We start from the raw sequence: 22055 nt of genomic DNA on the forward strand, positions 1-22055 counted from the left end.
CCTCCTCGCCCCCTCTCCTGGTTCCAAGGTAATTAACGTCTCCCGAAAGGGAGCTCCCGCCCGGTTGATTAGCCCACCTCCGCATGGTCTAGTGGAAAACCAGCCCTGCCATTTCAATGGGATGCATCCTGGAGTAAGAAGTGCTGGCGAGAACAAGAGCATCCACCAATTGTCATGACCGTTAGTTCGGGACGCTTCTCTAAAAGGCCAGGCCTTCGCGCTCAACGGTCAACCTATACTTCATACCAGTTGTGAGCCATACACGACCGCTTTTAGCGCATGTCATGTTAGATCAACTGTGTCTCATCAATGCAATTTGAGGTCTCCTCCTGCTCGACATGAAAGCATTTGATGCCTTCTCACAGCTGGCACTATAAGAGCTAAGACGGAGCCTCTTGGCTGAGAAGCAAATTTCGACTGCAAATGTACTCTTGAGCGTGGCAATAGACTGGGGGCGGTCGAGCCAAGACATGAGTCGGCTAGCACGGAGATATTGCCAGAAAGAGAAACAGGGCTGCCCCGGCCCTGGGCCAACGGGACGAATCTTCAAGCTGATTCTTCTGCATCAATCTCGTTATCCTGTCACTCAAAGGCTAAGCTCCACTTGAAGCGTCCTGGCACTGTTGATTCAATGACAGAACCGCATCCAGCGAGTCCGATCTTTTCAGTCGCCTATCCATATTCGCCCTTGTACTTTATAATCTAGACCTTTGAGATCCCTTTCTTATGGACCAAGTTCGAGCAAAATGCGGCTGATTGAGCTGATTGATGTACCGGGGTACATTCTAATAGTAAGACGGAGGATCTTTCTATCTATGGAGTCGATGCCATCGATCTCGAGATTGATTTTTCCATGGGGAACGGACCAGGGGTTCAACTGTCACTTCTGCATTGATTTCAACATCATTCGAAGAAATCAAGCTCAGCGTCGTCAATCTCTGAAGGCTGGCTCGTGTCCAGAGTCGATCAATCCCGCACGCCGTCGCCTTATAGGGCTGGATCCCCCTGTGATTCTGGGCCTTGAAGATTGTAAACTATCAATATCGCCATCATCCCCGTCATGTACTTCGTAGTGATTTCTTTGTCGGGCTGATCCGTACAGGGAGCAATTAATGTTCCTTCCACTCTTCAATTTGATGCCGATCTTAGATCAAACCAAGAGGAGGAACAGAGACGGGGATGGAGCACGAGGGACGTGCCGCTCACACGGCACGGATCAATCGATAGTCCATCGCAGCTGCAAACCCATGCAAAATTGAAAATCATTTGATTGTTGCTTCGTCGCTGACTGGTAAAGTCCTCTCCTCTTCCCAATCAACCAACCACTCTGCGGCTCAAGTTCCATTGGGCTCCAGAGACCCTTCTCCATCCTCCCGGCAGACTCTTTCCGATTTCTTCAGGTTGCTGAGACGGATATAAACTAGACAAAATCAAGGACCACGTGGTTTTTGCGTAGCCATTGTGGCTCAGTCACTGGCCCCTTGTGCAGGGATCGTAAACAAGAGTCCTTTAAGAGGGATTTTGCCGCCTTCGCCCGAGCCAGCAGCCAGCCCAAGTTGGGGGCGGGTGGAAGGTGGCAGTGCACGTCTCCATCACAGCCGACATGTGCGATGTGCCGAAAGTGGAAGTTCGAACCCTACGAAACTTGAAAAGTCCGAATTATGCAAGTCTTGAGTCGTTTCGATGGACAGACAGTAAATCTTGGGACCGCGGCACCGCAGAGCCTTTACAGTGTGGCATCGCGGGTCTCTTTTCATGTTAGCCATAAACGAAAAGAAAGGGAACTGGTTATATTGCAACTACTTGCAATCAGGGAGTCAATAAGGCTAGTAGTCAATCTCGGACATCTTCAGCAACGTTCAGCAACGCGCACCTCTTCTCCAACACGAACACCTAAAGTCGGCAAGATGGAAACGTTCTTGACAACTCCCCTTACGCGGAGCAGCCCGAAATATCGCTAAGTCGGCTCGGACAGGTAATAGGGTTATATATAATGTCCCATCCATTGAGCTCGCCCCTCGCCCAGTTATATCGCCAATAGCATCCGCCTTGCAAGTTGCTCGGTAGGTTCGCGCAGCTCTCCTTCGACGTGACACCACCGTAATCGGCACCCCTAGAAGGCAGATCAACTGTCATTATCTCGTTCGCACACACATTGGATTTGACATTACTTGAGAAAGACCACATACCAGGCGCCAGCATACAGCGCACCATACTGCAGCCGGCATCCGGTGTTATAAGGCCCAACACCACCACCAGGGGTCAAAATGATCAAATCATCCAACTGCACGTCTGAATCCGCTCCAGGCGTGTTGGCGATGTTGATGATCTGCACGATCATCTTCTTTCCCGATGCCGCGCCTGTGAGCCATTGCGCCTCGTAGCACCGGCAGCAGTTCGCGTTGTCTGCCATGGGCGAGCCTCCAACTTGGATGGCGAAGCCGTATGAGAGCTCTTCGGAAACGGGCACGGGCTGGTACGAGTCGCAGAGGAAGGCCGTACCGCCTGCGCAGCTGGATTGAGCGAGGAGACCCTGCTGGAGGGGGAGCGGCTGGTTGCTTGCGTTACATACACCGGCGACACCCCTGGGCAGAATTAGAAGTGTAGGGACTGGGGGCGGTGTGTGATGGTGTTTTGGAAAGGGGGCCGAGGTTGAGATCCCTACCTGTTCGTGAGAATATCCGGACGAAGCGTGACGGTGTTTGCGCAGACGGGCTTGCAACTAACATCGTGTTAGGAGAAGCCTGGATTTTCATTCGATCCTGAAGGCAAGGCCTACCAGTCCCATGATGTAAACGACTTAGCTACAACCCTCGAGTCCTGATTCTGAGCTGAAGCGAAGCCCAGAATAAGGGATGATAGAAGTGTAGGCTTAAGCATAGTGGCCTTTCGGAGTGGGTACGGGAGATCGTAGTCAGACACTATGTTCTCTCTTCAGGGGAAAGGGCAAACGGCTGGGAAGAAGGGAAGCGGTCTGGCGAAGGACCGACCGTATTTATGAGACTTCCGAAGACCTAGTCATATGGGAAGCGATGAACTATACTAGCGCTTTAGCATCGAGAGCCAGTGAGTTCTGCCCTCGTACCACAGATGGCGGCGGACGAGCCCGGGAAGGCGGTACAGGTACAACACAACAATGATGCCCTAATATCCCGACTATCTCCTATCCCATCCGTACCTGAACGACATTCAAAGCTCCTCCATAACTGCTTTCGTCGACGCTTACTGGTTGGGTAACTCGGCCGTGCAATGCGCAGAAGATATTTGTCACAGAGAGGCGCATGGGGGCGGCTGAGATATGACTTCGGTTCCAGAGCGAGATGGATCGATGAGCTGTTTACCCTTCCAGCAACCTGCCGTATCACCCCGTTGTGATCCGGACTCCTCCTCTACGGCGTTCGTTCATCCCTGATTTCCTGCAGACCTGGTATCGGCCTTTCCAGTGTTGGCTTCTTGTTGAATAGTGGCAATATATTGAAGCGGGCCTCATGGACGGGGTTCCGGGTAAGTGAGTGATTTCCTTATTACTTCGCTTCCCTCTTTCTATTCTGCTATATGCCGTTGGTGAACGTATCTATGTAAATATATTTATATATTCATGGAGCCAATTTACCCAACCGTAACTTAGTTTCTGGCCGCGTCGAGGAGGTGTTCGTCCCAAAATGCCGGGTAAATCTCTCCCGCTCCGTGGGTTTGGGCCAGATATTGTCGGAACTCTCTTCCACCTGGGACCTTGCGAATGCATAAAGAGTATAAGAGCTATTTATTTCTCTTAGCACGGACATCTCGAGACTTCAGTGTGAAGGGAGCTATCCAATTATTCACAATCACCTGGAATTTTCATAACATTTTGAGCTTAGTTTGAGACTTACCGTGGTGCCTCGTAATTACTCTAACACCACGAGAGCCTGGATAAAGATGACTAGCTCCAACGAGATCGGCGACATGACATGATCGAGCTATGAAAGCAAAGGAGGGGCATAGAAAACATTCATATATTTCTGCCGCTGACCTTCCAAGCAAGGCAGACTGCAAAACGGGATGGGTATTCCTTCCCGTCCCATATGAAAACCGGAAACCAAACATGCTCATATTCCGCAGAACCAGGTTAAAATTCCGTGGCCTGGCAGTACAATTCCTTCCCACTCGTGTATCTAGCGGAACCAGAATCTCTTGTTGCTTGTACTTTGCAATAAAGGCGGGAACTCGAGCTGTGTTGGACAGCGAGGGTCGGACGATCGGGGCCAGGGTCCGACGATACCGGTCCTACCGCAGTAGGATGAAAGAAACTGACCATGCCGTGTTAGAGCTAAACGGGAATTACTACTAAAAGAGCCTGGGATTTTTGAATCATTCTATTACCGGTTATATGTTAATTTGTGTTGGAAAGCTTATCTATACCGCGGAGCGTTGGGCCATGTTCTAGCGTTTTCACTTCCAACCCGTTCAAAACACCTCTCCCCAAGCACTTACTTCCTCTTGCATGAGCAACTAGAAACATTACGAAAGTTTTTAAGACCAAGAGCAGTCGGTATTTCGCTCTTCGGCCGATAGTAAACAATGAAGAGTTCGTAGCAAGATGGTCTAAAAACCTCCCTCTCCCCGGCCCCCTCCCCAAAACCAGGTCTTGCTCGGATATGTACTGTTGTTTATCCACTTTTGACCTTTGATCCTAGGTCATCCCATGATACTGCAATAGGTTCATGGTTGCCTGCAAACCTCTGTCCTCCAAACCAGAGCTCAAACCTCAAGTCTGCGGGAGCAACGATTACTCTCACGTCAAACTGACATATGTAGAATTTGTATCCACGCGTGAAGCAGGTGCCTCTTTTCTCTCTCAGGACCAGCTGCTCTTGTTGGACACCTGTGAGGTTGCTCTTTACCTCACACAGTTTGATGGCGCCAGCTACAGGATACCAAAATGTTGTTAGTCGTCCCCTTGCCCTACGTAAAGGGCAAATAAGACACACCTTGCTTGAGACTCCTAGGGAGGAACTGGGGTTCATTTGGAGACATGACGATTTCTGAATCCCAAGATCTGGTCATGTCATTTGGCCCTAGCCGGATCTCAAACGATTTGACGATAGGCTGGTTGGGATCGATGGTATCGCCCTGGTGCTCTTGTCAGGATCAAAGCAAGACCAAAACGGTGGCTGACACTGAGCACAGTCATATACTGCTAACCTTTTTTATCAGCCATTGTATTTGATTAATGGCCCACATCTTGCTCGGGTCGTACATGTCTTTCCTCACGTCCTCGTTGTAGTGTAGCTGTGGCGAGTAAACCTCTTGAACAACCACGCCATAGCTAGCCCTCGCCACGGTTGTTGCAAGGGTTGGAGCTATGTTTCCGGAGTCCATCTGTTGCTTCCTGTTTAAAAGAAGGCCTTGCACTACGACGAGCTGTGGGTCTTTGCAAGAAAGGACTGCAACCTCTGCCGCATTAGGGTGGGGGAAGGACATGAATTGCTGCTGTAAGCGCTGGCGAACGTAAATGGAGCTTCCGAGACCTCCAGAGAGAACCATGAATTGCTTTTCTCGAGTTAGAATTTATGATGCCTTCTTCGCGGGGCTTGGTTCATGGAAGGCTTCTGCTTGAAATAGTAAAATGGACGTACCACTTGTTGGGGCAGACCATTGTCCCTCAGCCAGTCGAGTTGCTCTCCGATCTTCTTCGTGATGCCCTCTATCTGTAGCTCAAATAGGGACTGTATTTCTTGGCTTCAATACCGAAGCTATTGTTAGAATCGGCTGCTATATTCCCTGGAAAATATGCCAACTTACTAGGAGAACACCATCTTCCCTCCCTCGATTCCGAGTCCCGCATGTGAAAAATCGGCCGCCACGCCCTCCATAGCAATTCTGTATACGGGGAAAGTGTAGGCCTTCTCTCCGAACTTGTGCTTGACCATCCTAAACGCATAACTCTGCGCAAAACGAACGGGATAGTCTGGAGGTAAGAGCCGTTGTATATCTGGAAACGCGGCGAACCTCTGGGCTACAAGTCTCATGAACGCCCTGTCGATCAACGTCGCGCCCACACCCACGCCCCTGACAGCGGACATCTGCGATAACTTGGGGAAGGCCTCGTCTGTCGACGTGACTTGCATGAGCGCGAGGTCCGTCGTACCACCACCGGCATCCACGGTAAGGAAGACGGTGCCGAGCTGGAACCTGACAGGGCTGTACTTCAGAGTGGCGACGGCTGCCGCTTGTGCCTCTGTAAGATCGACAGCAGCTTTGTGCCTTGGACCCTCTATGCCGAAGCCGGCGTTGCGTATGATTTTCTTGAATGTGTTGATAATGGAATGGCTCGTCCACGTCGTCGGCACGCTAAACATGAACTCTACCGCTAAATGTCTCCAATTCCCATACGGAGACAACCCCATCTGCATCTCGACCGTCTCCTTGAGTTGCGCGTATATCTGCCTCAGATAATCTGTCGCGAATCGCTCCGCTTCAGATGTCGACCTCGGTACGTTAACGAAACCCTGTTGCTGCGCCGCCTCGAGTGTATCCTGATCGATGAAGATCTTGAAGAATTCCTGCCGTACCTTGACGTTGTGGGGGTCATAGTCGTCGGCACAAGAAAACCCCCAGGATGAGAGGGTTCCGTCTGCGTTATACAAGAGGATCGTCGGAACTTTTCGCTCGGCTCGGTCGCCGCTACCGGGCCATTCGTTGATAATCTGGATAGGTGTGCGTTGGGTCATCCAGGCCACACCTACTCAAGAGTTAGCTGGAGATATAACAACCACTCAACATGAAAGTCCTCTCTGAGTAGAAGGAAGCCCGGAGATTCTGGGTAAACTTGGCATGATACCTGTGTAGGTGGTGCCTAGATCAATAGCTACAATGACATCGGGTTGTTCATTCATTTTTTTTTTTTTTTGAAAGGACTGGAGATATCAGATATTACTGAGTGAAGCTAATCAGAAGTGTCATCTCTGATCGGAAGAAAGCGAGTGCTAGCCCGGAGGGGAGAATGAATGCGTATAGGATACAATAGGAAGAGCTCTGATGAATAGTACAAGGTGTGAGGGAAGGAAACACTCTTAGCTATTGGAAGCAAGCATCGGAGAGTGCAGATGCAGCTGTATTCCCTAGTTTCATGGGTGACAAATTGGGAAAAGGGCTCGCATGTGTATCTGGCGAGGATAAGACTGTCGAGTGCCGGCGACAAGGCTCCGGGCAAGGAAAACCCACGCCCCCCTTTCTCTGGACCTCCTCTTTCTTTTTTTTCCTCTTCCCGAACGGATTTTGGCTGGGCGAGCCTGCTGTATGTTGTCCCTTGATCACTCCAAAAGAGCCATGTAATGATACCGTTGAACCCCAAGCTTTTTACGTGTTCGTTAGGTAGGTCTTTGGCACGCAATATGACCAGACTGGTGGTGGTGACACTAATGCTTGCTCCCGCATCATTGGCGAGGCTTGCCTGAACCGAGCTAGACTCGATCTGGGACTTCGGCTGTCAAAGCATCGCAGAAGTATTGAGTACAAAGACCTAGATTCGGTCGATGAGATCTAATAATGCCGGGTTTCCGATGAGAAGAGAGGGAGAGAAAAGGATCAAATGGGTCATGGTGTCTCGAAGCAAAACGAACAAGGACCAATACCACTCAGTAACGCTCCAATCCTCCAGAACCGTGACGGAATGATAAAACATTCGAGGCGTAAATCCACTTCTCAGGTCACAGCTCTCCGCTGATGCCCACTTACACACACCCACAATCTTCACGGAGTCTTGACCAGCCGGTCCCCCGGTCCCTTCTTCTTCCTTTCATATATTTTCTCCTTACTGCTAAGGAGGTAATTATAGCTTCATTTGGTTGTTGCCTTTCATAATCCCTTGCTAGCCTCTGCCGACAACAGTACGCCTTCCAACATGGCCAATGTTCAACCAGATCAACAAGGCCGACAAGAGGGCAACGGAGATCCTAACGCCCAAGTTCCCCAGGGCGCGGGTATATCTTCTACAAGCCTCTCCGATGCTCCTTCCTTGCCAGGCCCGACAGCTGCACCTGGGACATTAGAAGCAACCAATACACCACCGGTCGCAACAGGAGGCTCTAGTACTGCAACGGAGTCCCCTAATAATGGCTCCGGTTCTCTCACTACTGGCGGCGCCGTAGGTCTTGCCATCGGCCTTCTCGTCCTGGGCCTCATTATAGGCGCTTTTGCTGCCTTCGTTGTATTCAGGAGGCGCCGCTCCAAGCAGCACATCGAGTCAGCACCGATCTCAGCGACGGCTGTTGGCACACAACCTCCAGCGCAAAAACCTAGCGAGGACCTGAGACTGAACCAATTCCTTCTTGACTCGACCCCGGAGAGAGAAATAGTTTCCGAATTGTCTGCTATTCGGGGTCTTTTGGAGACTCACGTCGACGCCAACTACCACCTTCAGCCAGTGCAAGTAGACGCTTCCAGCCTCACCCAGGTGCTTACGGGCCTGGGCGTGGGGCAGCAAGGGCAACTCTCTCCTGCCGAGGCCGTTTCACTGGCATTAAACCCCCAGACCCGCCGTCTCGCTCTTCAACATATCCTATCGGAGGTGCTCTTCAACAGTGCCGATCTCCACGGTCAAAGTCCCATCTCGACCCTCCCGGCCCCCATCGCCTCCTTTGTCAGGTCAATCCCACCGTTGGAAGTCAAGACAGGCGATTCTGAGGGCAAGTCTACCACTGACCGACTCAACAACTATAGAATCTGGACGCTAACTATTATATTCCCTGAAGCTACGTCGCTCGCCCTTACAAAATGGAGAACTCTCTCCGCCTTCCTTCTTCATCCGACTCGTAGCGACCGCTCGCCACTCAACCCCGACGGAGCCGACTCGAGCAGCCAGATCAGCGCTCTCGCCGCCGCGCTCAACGCCTTTTTGGAGCCCTTTGTCAACCCAGACCCGGCGAGCCGTTTCCAGCAGACCGAACACCTCCAGGCCGTCATACACGAAGTCACGAAGCTTGGATACGTTATTCTCTCGCAGCCTTCCGAGTGGCGCTTTGTGCATCGCCTGGATCAAAAGAGCTTCGGGACCTCCTTCATCGTGGCTCCGGGTTTGATCAAGGTTAGTGGTAGGGACGGAAAGGCGTATCAGTCACCAAAGACTGTGGTCGCTCCTCTTGTCGCGCAGCCGTGAGGGTTAGAGTAGAGAAGCCAAGTGTCATTCATGTATGCGCAATCTCGTCTCGTGGGAGATTTTTCTTCCGTGTTTTTCCTTTTCCTTCTCTGTCTCTTTTCAATTTCTCTCCTTTCATTTTCTGTCTTTAGGTCCTAATAAAAACCTCAGCCTGTCTGGTCACTTCATCTACTCATAAGTCAGCTCCCTCTCGCCGGCTCTGCATATTTCTCGTTCAGTTTGAGCAAACTTGCTGAACTAATTATACTATCACTCTCGTTATTTAATTTTAGAAAAAAAAATGTAGAAGCGAGCATTCGTTCCATGTCGATTGTGCCAAGGACCAGGCTATGTACCTCATACTTCGTCGCTGGTTGAGACTCCATGTCGAAATAAACTTGATGCCAAGAGAGTATGGCCCCCCTGCAGCCTCGCGCAGTTTGTTACTGTTCTGGGCAATGCCGAGACAATAGTTTGGTGTATGGTTCCAGCATTGGATTCGGAGACATGACATTCCCAGCAGAAGGGAGCATATCTGAATGGCGATGCGGAAAGGGCAGGCTGTAGCTGAAAGTAATATCCGACGACAATCCAATAATGCTCTGCAATGGATACTACGAGATCAGCCGTAATGCCTCTCCATCCCTTTGATGGGCTCACTCGATTGACCAGGGATTGCAATGGAGACTTGACCTGAGGGATGAGCCCAAGTGTATGTCCGAATGTCGTGCTTGCAAGAATCGGTGGTTGCGGTAGATATGCCAAATAACAGGGAGGGAAGAGGTTGCAGACCGAGAGGCACTAAAACTGTCATAGGACTCTGCCAACTAGCTCCTTCAATGTCGAGGGCTCAGTGTCCCGAACTCAAGATCCAAGTCCCACCTCACCTGACGTGCTCTGTGACAGAGCTTCTCTATGCATGCAGAAGCGGTCTGTCATTGGTGATACTGCGAAGTCAACACCAGTCTTCGACGAGAAGTTTTCCGCCCAACCTCTGGCCTGGCCCGAAATTCAGGAGTAACCTCGTACTGGTACATCTTCTCGGTTGCACGCCCATGGCGCACCGCATTCTCGATCCCCTCATTCAATCCCGTGGCTGACCCTCGGCAAAAGCAACCTGGAAGTCTGTCAAGGTAATTGCAATAGGCTAATCCAGTATGGTGGGGGTAATGTAACGAAGGTTGGATGAAAAAAAGCCCGGCCGGCAGCTGTCATAACTCTTCCTCAGACTCGGACGCTGTTCTGAGAGCCTCGGAGGTAGTGGCCATCACTCGACGACTCGCCTACAACCGGGATACGCTATCACCCTCAAAGAAAATGGAGCAGATCGCTGTTGGAGTTCTTCTGAAAGGCCTGTACCAGACGATCGTATTCACCATCGAGCTGGATCAGGTGCCTACCGCCCTCCGAACTTGTGTTGAACTTGTCCGTACCTGCTACACTGACTGGTGCGATCTCGTCGAACTCCGAAACGAATATTTGGCCCTCCTCGAAAGCCAACCCAAAATCCTCGATCGCATGAACAACATCATCACCAACGCACATGTGTCGCTTCAAGAAGTTTGTGTGCTGGTCGAAAAGTGTCGACCTGTCGGTGGCGGGTCCAGGCCGTCCCTGATCAGGCGTCTGGAATGGGTGCTTCTAGACTCCACGTTGTTCAAGCAATATGAGCCCGTGATTAGTCGCCATCATAGCTCCGTACTTGCGGAGCTTAACTTTCTGAGGAATCTGGCTTTCTCTTCAGGCACCGGCGGCCTTCAACAGGAGGCGGAAGGGGGGAGCGATGGCGACGACAAGAAGCCCGCCAAGCCTAAACCTACCTTCGAGAATTTAGATATTCTAGGAGATATCATGGGTAGATCCAGTAGTAGGTCCTGCATCTATTGTTGAGGCTTTTTAGTTGGCGTATCATTCTTCTCGAGATCGCGAACTAACAGCGAGCTCAGGCACAACCAGCGGAACGCCCACCCTGGGCCAAAGCATTGCACAATTGGGAGCCGCGGTCGCTTCTGGGCCACCACCACCACCACCACCACCACCACCACCACCTTACACTGCCTCCTGGGAGCCCCACCCAAGCTCTCCGGCAATGGAAAGCACGGTTGATACATTTCAGACTATGGGTGTTTGCAATTGGTCGGACTCAGTCGGGAGTGTGGGAAGACATGGGAGTGGCATGAACCCCTTAGGTAGACCCACGAGTTACACGCCAGTGTCGTCAGCGTCAAGTGCAGCGAAGAGAGAAATCTTTCTCTCAAATGAGAGACTTCAAGCGCTGCAGCAAGCCCATCCCTCCACCGTTGTACAAACCCGCCAGATAATCCCGAACACTACCTCCCAGTCCCAACCAGGACCATTTACTGCGTACTCCATTGGGAGCGCATCCAGAGTAGAGCCAGTTGACCATCAGAGACCTTTGTCCGTTGACATTGGGGCTGGCCCTCATAACACCTCGTTAGCATCGAGTTATCAGCGGACATCTGGTGAGAGTTGGCGAGGTAGTTTAGGGTGGCATACACCAACGCAGGCCCATGTTGCAGAACCTGGCGTGCCAATTTCGCCAAGGCGGGAATCGTCTACGAGACCATCAGACGCCGGGATAGACGCACGCCGTATCAGCCTGGGATTTCCTGACGTGAAGGTTGCGAGCCCGACTTACAGAAAACCTGTTCCGAGCAACTCGTATCTCACTCATGTGCCACCATATGCAAGTTTTTCGACGGCGACGCCCTCAACAATAAGCGATTCCTCTTCTTCGTTTTCACAACCATCCACGATTTCGAATTCTCCAGCTGCGTGTCAGACCGCCACGGTAGCCAATTCGGGCCAAAGGTACCCATGGAACTTATCCTATCATACCGGACTTGGGCCGGAAGCTCTCAGCGATGGGGCCTATAACCAAGGCAGTTTTAACCACATGCTAGCTCAACCAACACATACGAGAAATACTCCGATAGGTAGTGAACCGCAGATAACTCGAGGTAACAACCGATATAGCCAACCCGAGCCGGAGCCGCTGAAGCATTACCCTTCCGCGGAGGTGGTCGGGAAGCCAACCGTGGCTAGGCTTGCCGCTAATTCCCCACAGACCGCGCAAGGAGGACTCGGACGTAAAGAAGATATTCGTTCCGAGGAGGGGGTTGAGAGACCGGTATCTGTCGTTGGGCCTGCGTACTTGCACCATATGCAGAGTCCCTGGGATCTACCGTCCTCGCCAGCGCCGTATCCACCTCGCTCAGAAAGACAGAGGAGTACCGGCGAGGGACGGATAGGGAGTATTGCAGAGCTACCCACCATTAATCATCTGCAATTCGAGGTCTGGGAGAAGGAGTGAGCAGCATGGCTAAGGCAGAATCCCTACTCGCCCTATTCCAGAGTTCAAGCCAGTTATGCTGCCGCAGATGGGAACACGAGCCGCTTGTCGCCCTTTGGAACGCGTAGAGGCCGCGACAAGTTGAAGAAAGCTTGCAAAGCACATAAGGTTTCCATATTAAACATTGGCGTCGAAGTATTCCGAGGCAAGTTGGTTCATTGGAATTTGCCGCTGGGTCCTAAATGCTGGGTTACCATGAAATTAGAAGATGGACCGGAACCTTCGTGAATACCTTTCGCCGACCCAGGGGGATGGAGGGTGCTAGACCCAGGGAAGGCCCAGGGAAGCTTGACGAAATCCTGTCAGCGTCGGAACAGAACGCTCATGTGGCAACGAGCTGCGCAACGTTGGTTGGCAAGGCAGGCTTGATTGGGAGGTAACAAGGTAACAGCAATAGATACCGCACTGACCAGAACAAGCAATTAGCAATTGGGTTCTGGTCCTCCCATCTCCTCAGAGCAAGTTGAAACGAAAAGAACTGGCACATACGCGCGTGTCCAACAGGAAAGAGAATGGCATCGCGCGAATGTTGCACACGGAGAAGTCAGTGAAGTTAGAGAAGGCAACGGCGAATACTTGACTGAGCATCCTTCATACCATCAGTGCATCAGTGGGAGGTCAGGAAAGCTGTTAATGCGAGGCGACCCATGTACGAAGTACCGATGATACTATTAATATATCTCTTCCGTCGCTCGACTCTGGCCCGACTCCATGGTACAGACGGCGTTCCCGGGCATTGATCATGATTACTCAGGTTAATCAGCTCGATACCGATACGAAGTGGGACTGCAGATGCTGGAATTGCACCCATCGATTGCACTGCCCTCAATGTCGATGAGCGAGGAGCCCTCAGGGAAACCTCGTAAAGCCTCGTATCGTGTGCGTGTTATTTTAACACTGTACACACCATAATCCAAGTCATCTTTTTGCTACGCCACTCACAGTGTGCAGTACCCGGTCTAGAAGTCTCAAATTAACGCCCTAAAACCATCGCCAGACTTTAAATCATGGCAGTGCCTGGCAGTGCCATTGGTGCCACCACGAGCTAAACGAGGTGCTAGAGCGAGGCAGTAGCAGGCCCATTGATAGCAATCAATGCCTGGCTGGTGAACAATTGAAGTCTTTCCTTAACTGTTAGTTGCACCCCACAGTCAGCGCTTGAGTATCATTTCATCATCATTTCGGGTTCCCCCTTGCCCTTCCCATCGGTACATCTTATTGCTTGGTCCCAACGCCTGGATTTGAGGTACTGCCCCGCCCCTCCCCTCCAACTTGCCCCCTCAAATCCCAGTCTCAATCCAACAACAACAATTCCCAACCAGGGATCTTCGCCTCCTCATCCGCAGTTCCCCTGAGTTTATTAGCAAGCTCGACGTTATCTGCCCCCTTTTCTCGGGCTCCGAGAATCCATTTTTAGTCTTCGGATCTGCCAGCACGACCGCCCCTGATATCAAGTCTTTCCTTTAGTTTATTTTATTTTTGCGTCGACTTGTCTTTCGGTTTAGTTTTGTCTCTTCGCTCCCTCGAAGAACTGGTAACTGAGCTCGCTCAAATCTGCCGTTGGTAGTGCCTTCCTCTTTCACTGGTGCAGCACCCACCAGCGGAGTACGTACCGCTTCGCACTTGATTGACACTTGACCCCTGCTTCACTGCTGCGGGGCATCATCTTTCCTCACCAAGACAACAAACTTGTCTGCCAGGATCACGTCCCATCCCATCACCAAACCGAGACAACGGCCTTCGAGCTTGGTGGTTTGAGGACCTCCCTACCCGTCGACTACCGATTATCGATTATCCCACCTCGAGCGGCATTCATCTTGGCGGCATTCGAGCGGCGTTCTTATTCTCCATCGAGACAGCCTCCTTCTCGAGTCCCCTCGGCACGCTTTCATTTATCGTCAACGAGACCTGACCAGTTGCGACGATCATCACCTTAAATTCGAATCCGACACAGCAGCCCAGGATACCTCCCTCGCTGTCGTTTTCACCCCATCGTCGCATCTCCACACCCTCCTCCGTCCAACCCCTTGCCAAGGCATCGCCATGTCTTGGAAGATTACGAAGAGTGCGTTTCGTTCTTCTGTCCTCCCTAATCCTCCTTCTTTCCCCTCCCTTTTCTTAGGACACGTCCCAAGTCCTTAGCCCCCTTGCCTGAGCTCCCTACCACGTCTAACTGTACTTCGACTAACCGTCACCAGAGTTGAAGGAAACCCATTTGGGTCCCCTCGCCAGCACCTTCTCGCGATCCCCATCTACCTCTACTATCACCGATAAGGACGAGAAGAGTCAATCCATCGCCGGATCCGTTACTCCTACCAACGAAGGTGCCATCCGTAAGTCGAACTCGAATCGTTATATCCTCGTCTCCTCTAATGCATGTGACGCTGACCTTTTGGTCCTAACTTTGCTCTCTAGCATCCGAGGCCATGTCACAGGCTCCCGTCGTAAAGCCGCCGAAGCCGGGAATTCTCATCGTCACACTACATGAGGGCCAGGGCTTTTCCCTTCCCGAGCAGCACCGCAACGTTTTTGCGTCCCAGCACACCCAAAACTCACTTTCTAGCGGAAGTGCCCTAAATATCGCAGGTTCGGTGCGACCGACCTCGGCATCACAGCACGTTTCGGGATCCTATATCAATGGCGGAAACCGCCCTCAAACTTCTGGTGGAGGCTTCACCGGCATTCCGACAAACCACGGTCGAATTTCGGGCAAGTACATGCCTTATGCGCTTCTCGACTTCGACAAGGTCCAAGTCTTTGTAAACTCCGTCGATGGCAACCCAGAAAACCCCCTCTGGGCTGGCGCCAATACCCAGTACAAGTTTGATGTTTCTCGAGTCACCGAGCTCGCCGTCCACCTCTATATGCGAAACCCTCTCGCTCCCCCTGGATCCGGTCGCAGCCGAGACATCTTCCTTGGAGTTGTGCGCATTAACCCCCGATTCGAAGAGCGTGCCAACTTTGTCGATGACCAAAAGTCGAACAAGAAGGATAAAGATAAGGATAAGGACAAGACTGCCGAGAAGGCGCTTGGTCACAGTGGTGTCGAGTGGGTTGATGTTCAGTACGGTACCGGAAAGCTCAAGATTGGTGTCGAGTACGTGGAGATCCGGGCCGGCAAGTTAAGGATTGACGACTTCGACCTTCTCAAGGTCGTTGGTAAGGGCAGTTTCGGTAAGGTCATGCAGGTGCGCAAGAAGGACACTCACCGTATCTATGCCCTCAAGACCATTCGAAAGGCCCACATCATCTCCCGCTCCGAAGTTGCACACACTCTGGCGGAGCGATCCGTCTTAGCCCAAATCAACAACCCCTTCATCGTTCCCCTAAAGTTCTCTTTCCAATCGCCTGAGAAACTCTATTTTGTCCTCGCGTTTGTCAACGGCGGGGAGCTTTTCCACCATCTCCAGAAGGAGCGGCGATTTGACGTTAACCGCGCCCGATTCTACACCGCCGAACTTCTCTGTGCTCTCGAGTGTCTCCATGGCTTCAACGTCATCTACCGAGACCTGAAACCCGAGAACATTCTTCTCGACTACCAGGGCCACATCGCCCTCTGTGACTTTGGTCTCTGCAAGCTCGATATGAAGGACGAGGACAGAACTAACACTTTCTGTGGAACTCCCGAATACTTGGCCCCCGAGCTTCTCCTTGGCACCGGATACAATAAGACGGTCGACTGGTGGACGTTGGGTGTCCTGTTGTACGAGATGTTGATGGGCTTGCCTCCCTTCTATGACGAGAACACGAATGAGATGTACCGCAAGATCCTTTCAGAGCCGCTACACTTCCCCACGGACATCCCTGCGGCTGCTAAGGACCTTCTCACAAAACTCCTCAACCGCAACCCCGACGAGCGCCTCGGAGCTAATGGCTCCGCCGAGATCAAGGCCCATCCGTTCTTCCACGCCATAGATTGGCGGAAGCTTCTCCAGCGGAAATATGAGCCCGCTTTCAAGCCGAATGTGGTATGTATTTATTTCCTCGATGCTTCCGTCTCAGCAGACTCTTCGCTCTTCAAGCCCAAAATAAGATAGAGAAAGAGTCCTCCTTGTTTCTTTTTTTTTTCCCCCTCGCCATATGCTGACACATATTCCTCAACAGGTCGATGCTCTTGATACTGCCAACTTTGATCCCGAATTCACATCCGAACCACCAAAGGATTCCTTTGTCGAGGGAGACCTCCTGTCGCAAACCATGCAGAACCAATTTGCTGGCTTCAGTTATAACCGCCCGATTGCTGGTCTCGGAGATGCTGGTGGCAGTGTTAAGGACCCATCGTTCGTTGGTAGTCTCCAGGATCGTCGTTAGAGGTTATAACTTCTTTGATACCCTACTGCTTTCTTCATAAAGCAAAAAAGCAAAGTGTTGGTCACCACCCCACATTTGTTACCTGGCGGTGACACCCTCCATGGCTTTCACCATTAAGGAGGCCAAGGGGAATAGATGGATGGATTAGATGATGGTATGGATTGATATCAAGGAAACGTGCTGGCAATGATGCATTTTCAGGCGGATTTGATGGAGCCGGAAAGAATGTAGTTGACATGATATGAAGCGGCGGTTGTCATTTTGTCTTCATTGTTTCATTTCTCGCCTTCGTTTTTGGGCCGTGGCCTCGGCCGTCTGCATTTTGGTTTTTTCCAGTTTATACCTTGAGGTTTCCAAAAGCGGAGTTGGCAGGGCACCTTGGGTCTGTGTACAACGAGTTATGCGCATACTTGTTTCTAGCCACTTTTTTCCGTCTATCTGACGACTTGCGTCAATGTCGCCTATTCTCAGCTGCATCCTTGAAGGGTAGCTTTGAGGAGTAGACGATACGGGCATGACGTGCCAGAGAAGTTCTAAATCTGATTTTCGGCCCTGGACTCTTTATGGGTGTCCGTGAAACCTGCTCTACTTATATGTACTATACTACACCGATCAAGCCTCCACCGAACCGCTCGAAGTAAAGCTCTTTACTTACAATAGTAGGAATAGTAATCAGGAACGGGTTAGAGATTACTGCGGATGCATGTTCTGCGGTCAGTGGCTGCGTACCGTTCCGTCGTGCTGGGAGTCGTCCGAAGTGAGCACGGTCCCGGATACCAGTTCAGCCGCGACAAGAGAGCAGACGAACATTTCAATATGCATGATCGTCCACATCTGTTGAAGTTGGGGCAGAATGCCAGAACTAAGCATCAGATATTACGATCAAACAAGGAATGTTATTACTGTAGAATTCGTTATTTAATCTTATCGTGCAGACACATCAGATATGGAGGAAAAGTTGCCCCCACCACTGGCGGGAGAAGACATTTCGAGGAACTAGAGTGTGCAGCTTCTCCTTCCCCAAGGTCGCCGGTAGCCCCAGAGCCTACTATCTAGTCTAGTGTGCAAGCCGCGGAGAAGGACAGTATTCCCCCCCCCCCCCCCCCCCAAAAAAAAAAAAAAAAGTGGGAGAGGAGATGGCCTTCGCATTGATGCCCAAGTCCGAGACAGCTGCGTCAGGTTTGCTTGACGACCTTGTCCTTGACCAAGGTCGAGGAAAAAACCATAATGCTTGAAAATGGATGACACATTTCTTATGATCAAATTAGTGCTTGGTACAATTGTACAAGTTTGATGTGTACCGGCCTCAAGTGTGATTTGTCAGGCGCGGGGGACCATCAAGCTGGCAGGAGGGAAGGTGCGAGGGACATGAAAGGGACCCGGTTGGATCATGAGGTGAACTCCAGACAATGGCAACCGATATGGTGTACGCTGAAATAATCTCGAGAGGTCAATGACTGATTCTATCCTACTGAAGTAAGAAGAATGCAATTGAAGAAGGCGCGCAATCTTGCAGAGGACGGCTTCTGGCTCCTTAATTCAAATGACTTGAAACGGCGCATCTTCGCTTGCCATCTCGGCGGGGTCGGGCTCATTAAAAATTACCCCGCCAAGTTTTAGTTCCTGATGCTGATGCTTGAGCTCCCTTCGTCTCCAGCTGTTGCGAAGGCCGAAGTCCGGCCCCCATGTCTATGTGCTCTCTGCCCCTCATTACCCCTCCAAAACTTCCCATTGTCATCAATGATGATGCGTCAAGTCTGCTCCATTGTTCCCCCTCCTCGCCACCCCGTGCCCGAAAATCACGCCCTCAGATCCCTTCTGCCTGACTTTGGATGTCCCAGACTGTCAATTAATTGGTTTGTAACAGTGGCAGTACGTAAAATAGCCGGTCGACTAGTTTACGATCCGACCAGAGGAAGCTGCCATCAGTGGATGATCCATGCATCGTACACTCTACCGATTCCGATGCTATAGAGTGTGTGTCATCGCGTGGTGTCGGTGACCTCGTAAACCAAAATGCTGATACTTTTGGTTGATAGCATCGTGCTGTCCTGGGTGGTCCTGGTCTAGCCAGCTCGAGACTAACGTTCAGCCCTCGTCTTTGTCCAAGTATGGTGCTCCTCTGTTACAGGCGTACCACACATCAATCATGCACTTCACGACAATGGAGCTTCGAACCCCGCCAGACGAGACCTGGACTAGCAAGCTCCAATTCTCATTTGTCTTTGCTTACCCTATCCGGGTCTATCGTGTAATCACAGCACGCACTTCCTCGACTGAACTGACCATCCAACTTTGTAGTGTACCGTTTTGGGACAACTCCCCTAGTAAATACAAGTAGAAACCCAGACCCAATCTCCCACCACTCAACAAAGTTACCCACGGGAACTCTGTTTTATCGGAAGCTGTCCCACGTCAATTATTTCTCGGCATTCTCTCCATCGAGCATACCTTCTCCTCATCGTCTATCAGAACCAAAAAAATCTCCTCCCCCAATTCCCCTTGTCGTCTTCATAGTATAACCCCTCCACCAGATACCCCTCCATCCCACAGCTCCAAATGGCCCCCGCAAACACCCTCCCCGCCTGGAGCGAGCTCCAGAACCATCGGGACACCGTTGGCAAGTCTTTCGTCCTCAAGGAAGCTTTCGCCTCCGACCCCGATCGATTCAGCAAGTTCAGCCGCACTTTCAACAACGGCGCCGGCGCCGAGATCCTCTTCGATTTTTCCAAGAACTTCCTCACCGATGAGACTCTCGATCTCCTCGTCAAGCTCGCCGAGCAGGCCGGTCTTGAGAAGAAGCGCGAGGCCATGTTCAATGGCGAGAAGATCAACTTCACCGAGCACAGGGCCGTCTACCACGCCGCGCTCCGAAACGTCGGCGGCTGGGACATGAAGGTGGATGGTGTTGATGTCATGAACACTCCTGGCGGTGTCAACGACGTCCTGGAGCACATGAGGGTCTTCTCCGAGCAGGTCCGAAGCGGTGAGTGGACTGGCTTCACTGGCAAGAAGCTCACCAACATTGTCAACATCGGTATTGGAGGTTCCGATCTGTAAGTTTTGACCTATGTCTTGTATTTGGAGCTCCTTTGGAAATGGACATGTAAACTAACCACCGCTCACCTCTGACTGATAGCGGCCCCGTCATGGTGACCGAGGCCCTCAAGCACTACGGTGCCAAGGACACTACTCTGCACTTCGTCTCCAACATTGACGGAACCCACATGGCCGAGACCCTCGCCGCTTCCGACCCCGAGACCACCCTCTTCCTCATCGCCTCCAAGACCTTCACCACCGCCGAGACCTGCACCAACGCCAACACCGCAAAGTCGTGGTTCATCGAGAAGACCGGCGGCAAGGGCGAGATCGCCAAGCACTTCGTCGCGCTCTCCACCAACGAGGGCGAGGTCACCAAGTTCGGCATCGACGCCAAGAACATGTTCGGCTTCGAGAGCTGGGTCGGTGGTCGCTACTCCGTGTGGAGCGCCATTGGCCTCAGCGTTGCTCTCTATGTCGGCTATGACAACTTCCGCAAGTTCCTTGCCGGCGCTCACGAGATGGACAAGCACTTCCGCACTGCTCCTCTCAGGGAGAACATTCCCGCCATTGGTGGTCTCCTGAGCGTCTGGTACTCCGACTTCTTCCAGGCTCAGACTCACCTTGTCGCTCCGTATGTCCCATCCAGGCTTTTAGTCTTGGGGCAAGAGTTCAAGTGCTAACGTAGGCATCTCTATCTAGCTTCGACCAGTATCTCCACCGATTCCCCGCCTACCTCCAGCAGCTCTCCATGGAGTCCAACGGCAAGTCCATCACTTCTGATGGTACTCCCGCCAAGTACACCACTGGCAAGTGAACCCACCCCGCATGTTGTGATGATTCCTCAAACCTCTAACAAAAGCTGTGGCGTTCCAGGCCCCATCCTCTTCGGCGAGCCCTGCACCAACGCCCAGCACTCCTTCTTCCAGCTTGTCCACCAAGGAACCAAGCTCATCCCCACCGACTTCATCCTCGCCGCCAAGAGCCACAACCCCATCAGCAACAACCTCCACCAAAAGATGCTTGCGTCCAACTACCTCGCCCAGGCCGAGGCCCTCATGGTCGGCAAGACTGCCGACGAGGTCCGCGCTGAGGGTGCTCCTGCCGAGCTTGTTCCCCACAAGGTCTTCCTCGGCAACAGGCCCACTACCAGCATCTTGGTCGGTGGTACCATCGGACCTGCTGAGCTCGGTGCTCTGATCGTCTACTATGAGCACCTCACCTTCACTGAGGGTGCCGTCTGGGACATCAACTCCTTCGATCAGTGGGGTGTTGAGCTCGGCAAGGTCCTTGCCAAGAAGATTCTCAAGTAAGTCGAGTGGAAATAGTTTTGCTTGGCTCACGTTGCCATGATTGTCGATCTAGAGACTAATGCAACCGCGCAATAGGGAGCTTGACGAACCCGGCAACGGTTCTGGCCACGACGCCTCGACCGGCAGCCTCATCGGCGCTTTCAAGAAGTACTCGCAGCTCTAAACTAAATCCAGCTGTTTGCGGAGCTACACTTTTAACGAAGGAGAGAATCAATGCGCCGGGACTGGATGGAATAGGTGACGATGACATGAAAAAAGGGGTGTTTATCACCTAAATCATTCGCTTTCGAGTGGACAGTAATTTTACCCTGATGGTCGGATCACGACTAAAGACTGTCGAAAAGATAAAAAATCAATACAAACATGTTTGACACAAAGGATCCCAGCTAGCTCTTGGAGCTAAGCTCTCTTGCAAGGGATTTTGTCAGAACCACCTGACCTGAGGCGTGCTCTCGTTGCAGGGGCTGGTTGCTCCAGCCCTCCCACCATCCTCGTAAGGAGACGATCTTGGGGAAGGCAGACCGGGTGTTGAGAAATGAGCTCTGGTGGGGGTTGTATTGTTCAATTACCACTACTCGGAGCTTCAGGAAGTGAAGCGGGGTGGACTTGCGTTGCTTCCTCACCGCTTGAGCTTTCGTCAGGTGAGGGCAGCAGGGGTGGTCAAGCAAATGGCGGACAACGTGGAAAAGGTTAAGGATGGGGAGGTCTGGATGCATCAGAGATCGCTTAATCTCAGAAATACATGATGATTCCCGCCAGACTGGTTCAGGGGAGGGGGGGGGGACAAAAACAGCTGGCGATGCAGGCGGAGAATAGTCGAACAGCTCAGTTCGAGGTCCATCCCCCTTTTAGAATCTACTAGTTAGGAATCTCGCTCCACTTCTGCTCTGGGTGTTGAATT

The 22055-nt window shown here is 51.8% G+C and overlaps 5 protein-coding genes and 1 pseudogene across 5 annotated transcripts; 4 read left to right on the forward strand and 2 right to left on the reverse strand.

Moving 5' to 3' along the window:
- Positions 1 to 2167: 2167 nt before the first annotated feature.
- On the reverse strand, positions 2168 to 2880 carry SAPIO_CDS8480 (uncharacterized protein; the record flags this gene model as incomplete). The annotated part of the gene is made up of 3 exons (XM_016790104.1): positions 2168 to 2585; positions 2666 to 2722; positions 2780 to 2880. The coding sequence occupies 3 exons, from the start codon at positions 2878 to 2880 to the stop codon at positions 2168 to 2170; spliced, it is 576 nt and encodes a 191-aa protein (XP_016640367.1).
- Positions 2881 to 4649: 1769 nt separating this feature from the next.
- Positions 4650 to 6878, reverse strand: SAPIO_CDS8481 (Uncharacterized protein; the record flags this gene model as incomplete). The annotated part of the gene is made up of 6 exons (XM_016790105.1): positions 4650 to 4906; positions 4971 to 5112; positions 5185 to 5532; positions 5619 to 5721; positions 5785 to 6724; positions 6824 to 6878. 6 exons carry the CDS (start codon positions 6876 to 6878, stop codon positions 4650 to 4652), a joined length of 1845 nt encoding a protein of 614 aa, XP_016640368.1.
- A 1007-nt stretch (positions 6879 to 7885) lies between these two features.
- Positions 7886 to 9139, forward strand: SAPIO_CDS8482 (annotated as a pseudogene; the record flags this gene model as incomplete).
- A 1296-nt stretch (positions 9140 to 10435) lies between these two features.
- SAPIO_CDS8483 (uncharacterized protein) lies at positions 10436 to 11224 on the forward strand (the record flags this gene model as incomplete). Its single annotated transcript, XM_016790106.1, has 2 exons — positions 10436 to 10989; positions 11065 to 11224. 2 exons carry the CDS (start codon positions 10436 to 10438, stop codon positions 11222 to 11224), a joined length of 714 nt encoding a protein of 237 aa, XP_016640369.1.
- A 3310-nt stretch (positions 11225 to 14534) lies between these two features.
- Positions 14535 to 16802, forward strand: SAPIO_CDS8484 (Serine/threonine-protein kinase gad8; the record flags this gene model as incomplete). Its single annotated transcript, XM_016790107.1, has 4 exons — positions 14535 to 14556; positions 14690 to 14824; positions 14907 to 16459; positions 16596 to 16802. The coding sequence occupies 4 exons, from the start codon at positions 14535 to 14537 to the stop codon at positions 16800 to 16802; spliced, it is 1917 nt and encodes a 638-aa protein (XP_016640370.1).
- A 2559-nt stretch (positions 16803 to 19361) lies between these two features.
- On the forward strand, positions 19362 to 21317 carry SAPIO_CDS8485 (Glucose-6-phosphate isomerase; the record flags this gene model as incomplete). Its single annotated transcript, XM_016790108.1, has 5 exons — positions 19362 to 19858; positions 19942 to 20475; positions 20544 to 20626; positions 20718 to 21150; positions 21230 to 21317. 5 exons carry the CDS (start codon positions 19362 to 19364, stop codon positions 21315 to 21317), a joined length of 1635 nt encoding a protein of 544 aa, XP_016640371.1.
- Positions 21318 to 22055: the final 738 nt, after the last annotated feature.

The sequence above is a fragment of the Scedosporium apiospermum genome (genome assembly GCF_000732125.1).
Source record: "Scedosporium apiospermum strain IHEM 14462 chromosome Unknown SEQ_SAPIO_0121, whole genome shotgun sequence".
Taxonomy (NCBI): Eukaryota; Fungi; Ascomycota; class Sordariomycetes; order Microascales; family Microascaceae; genus Scedosporium; species Scedosporium apiospermum.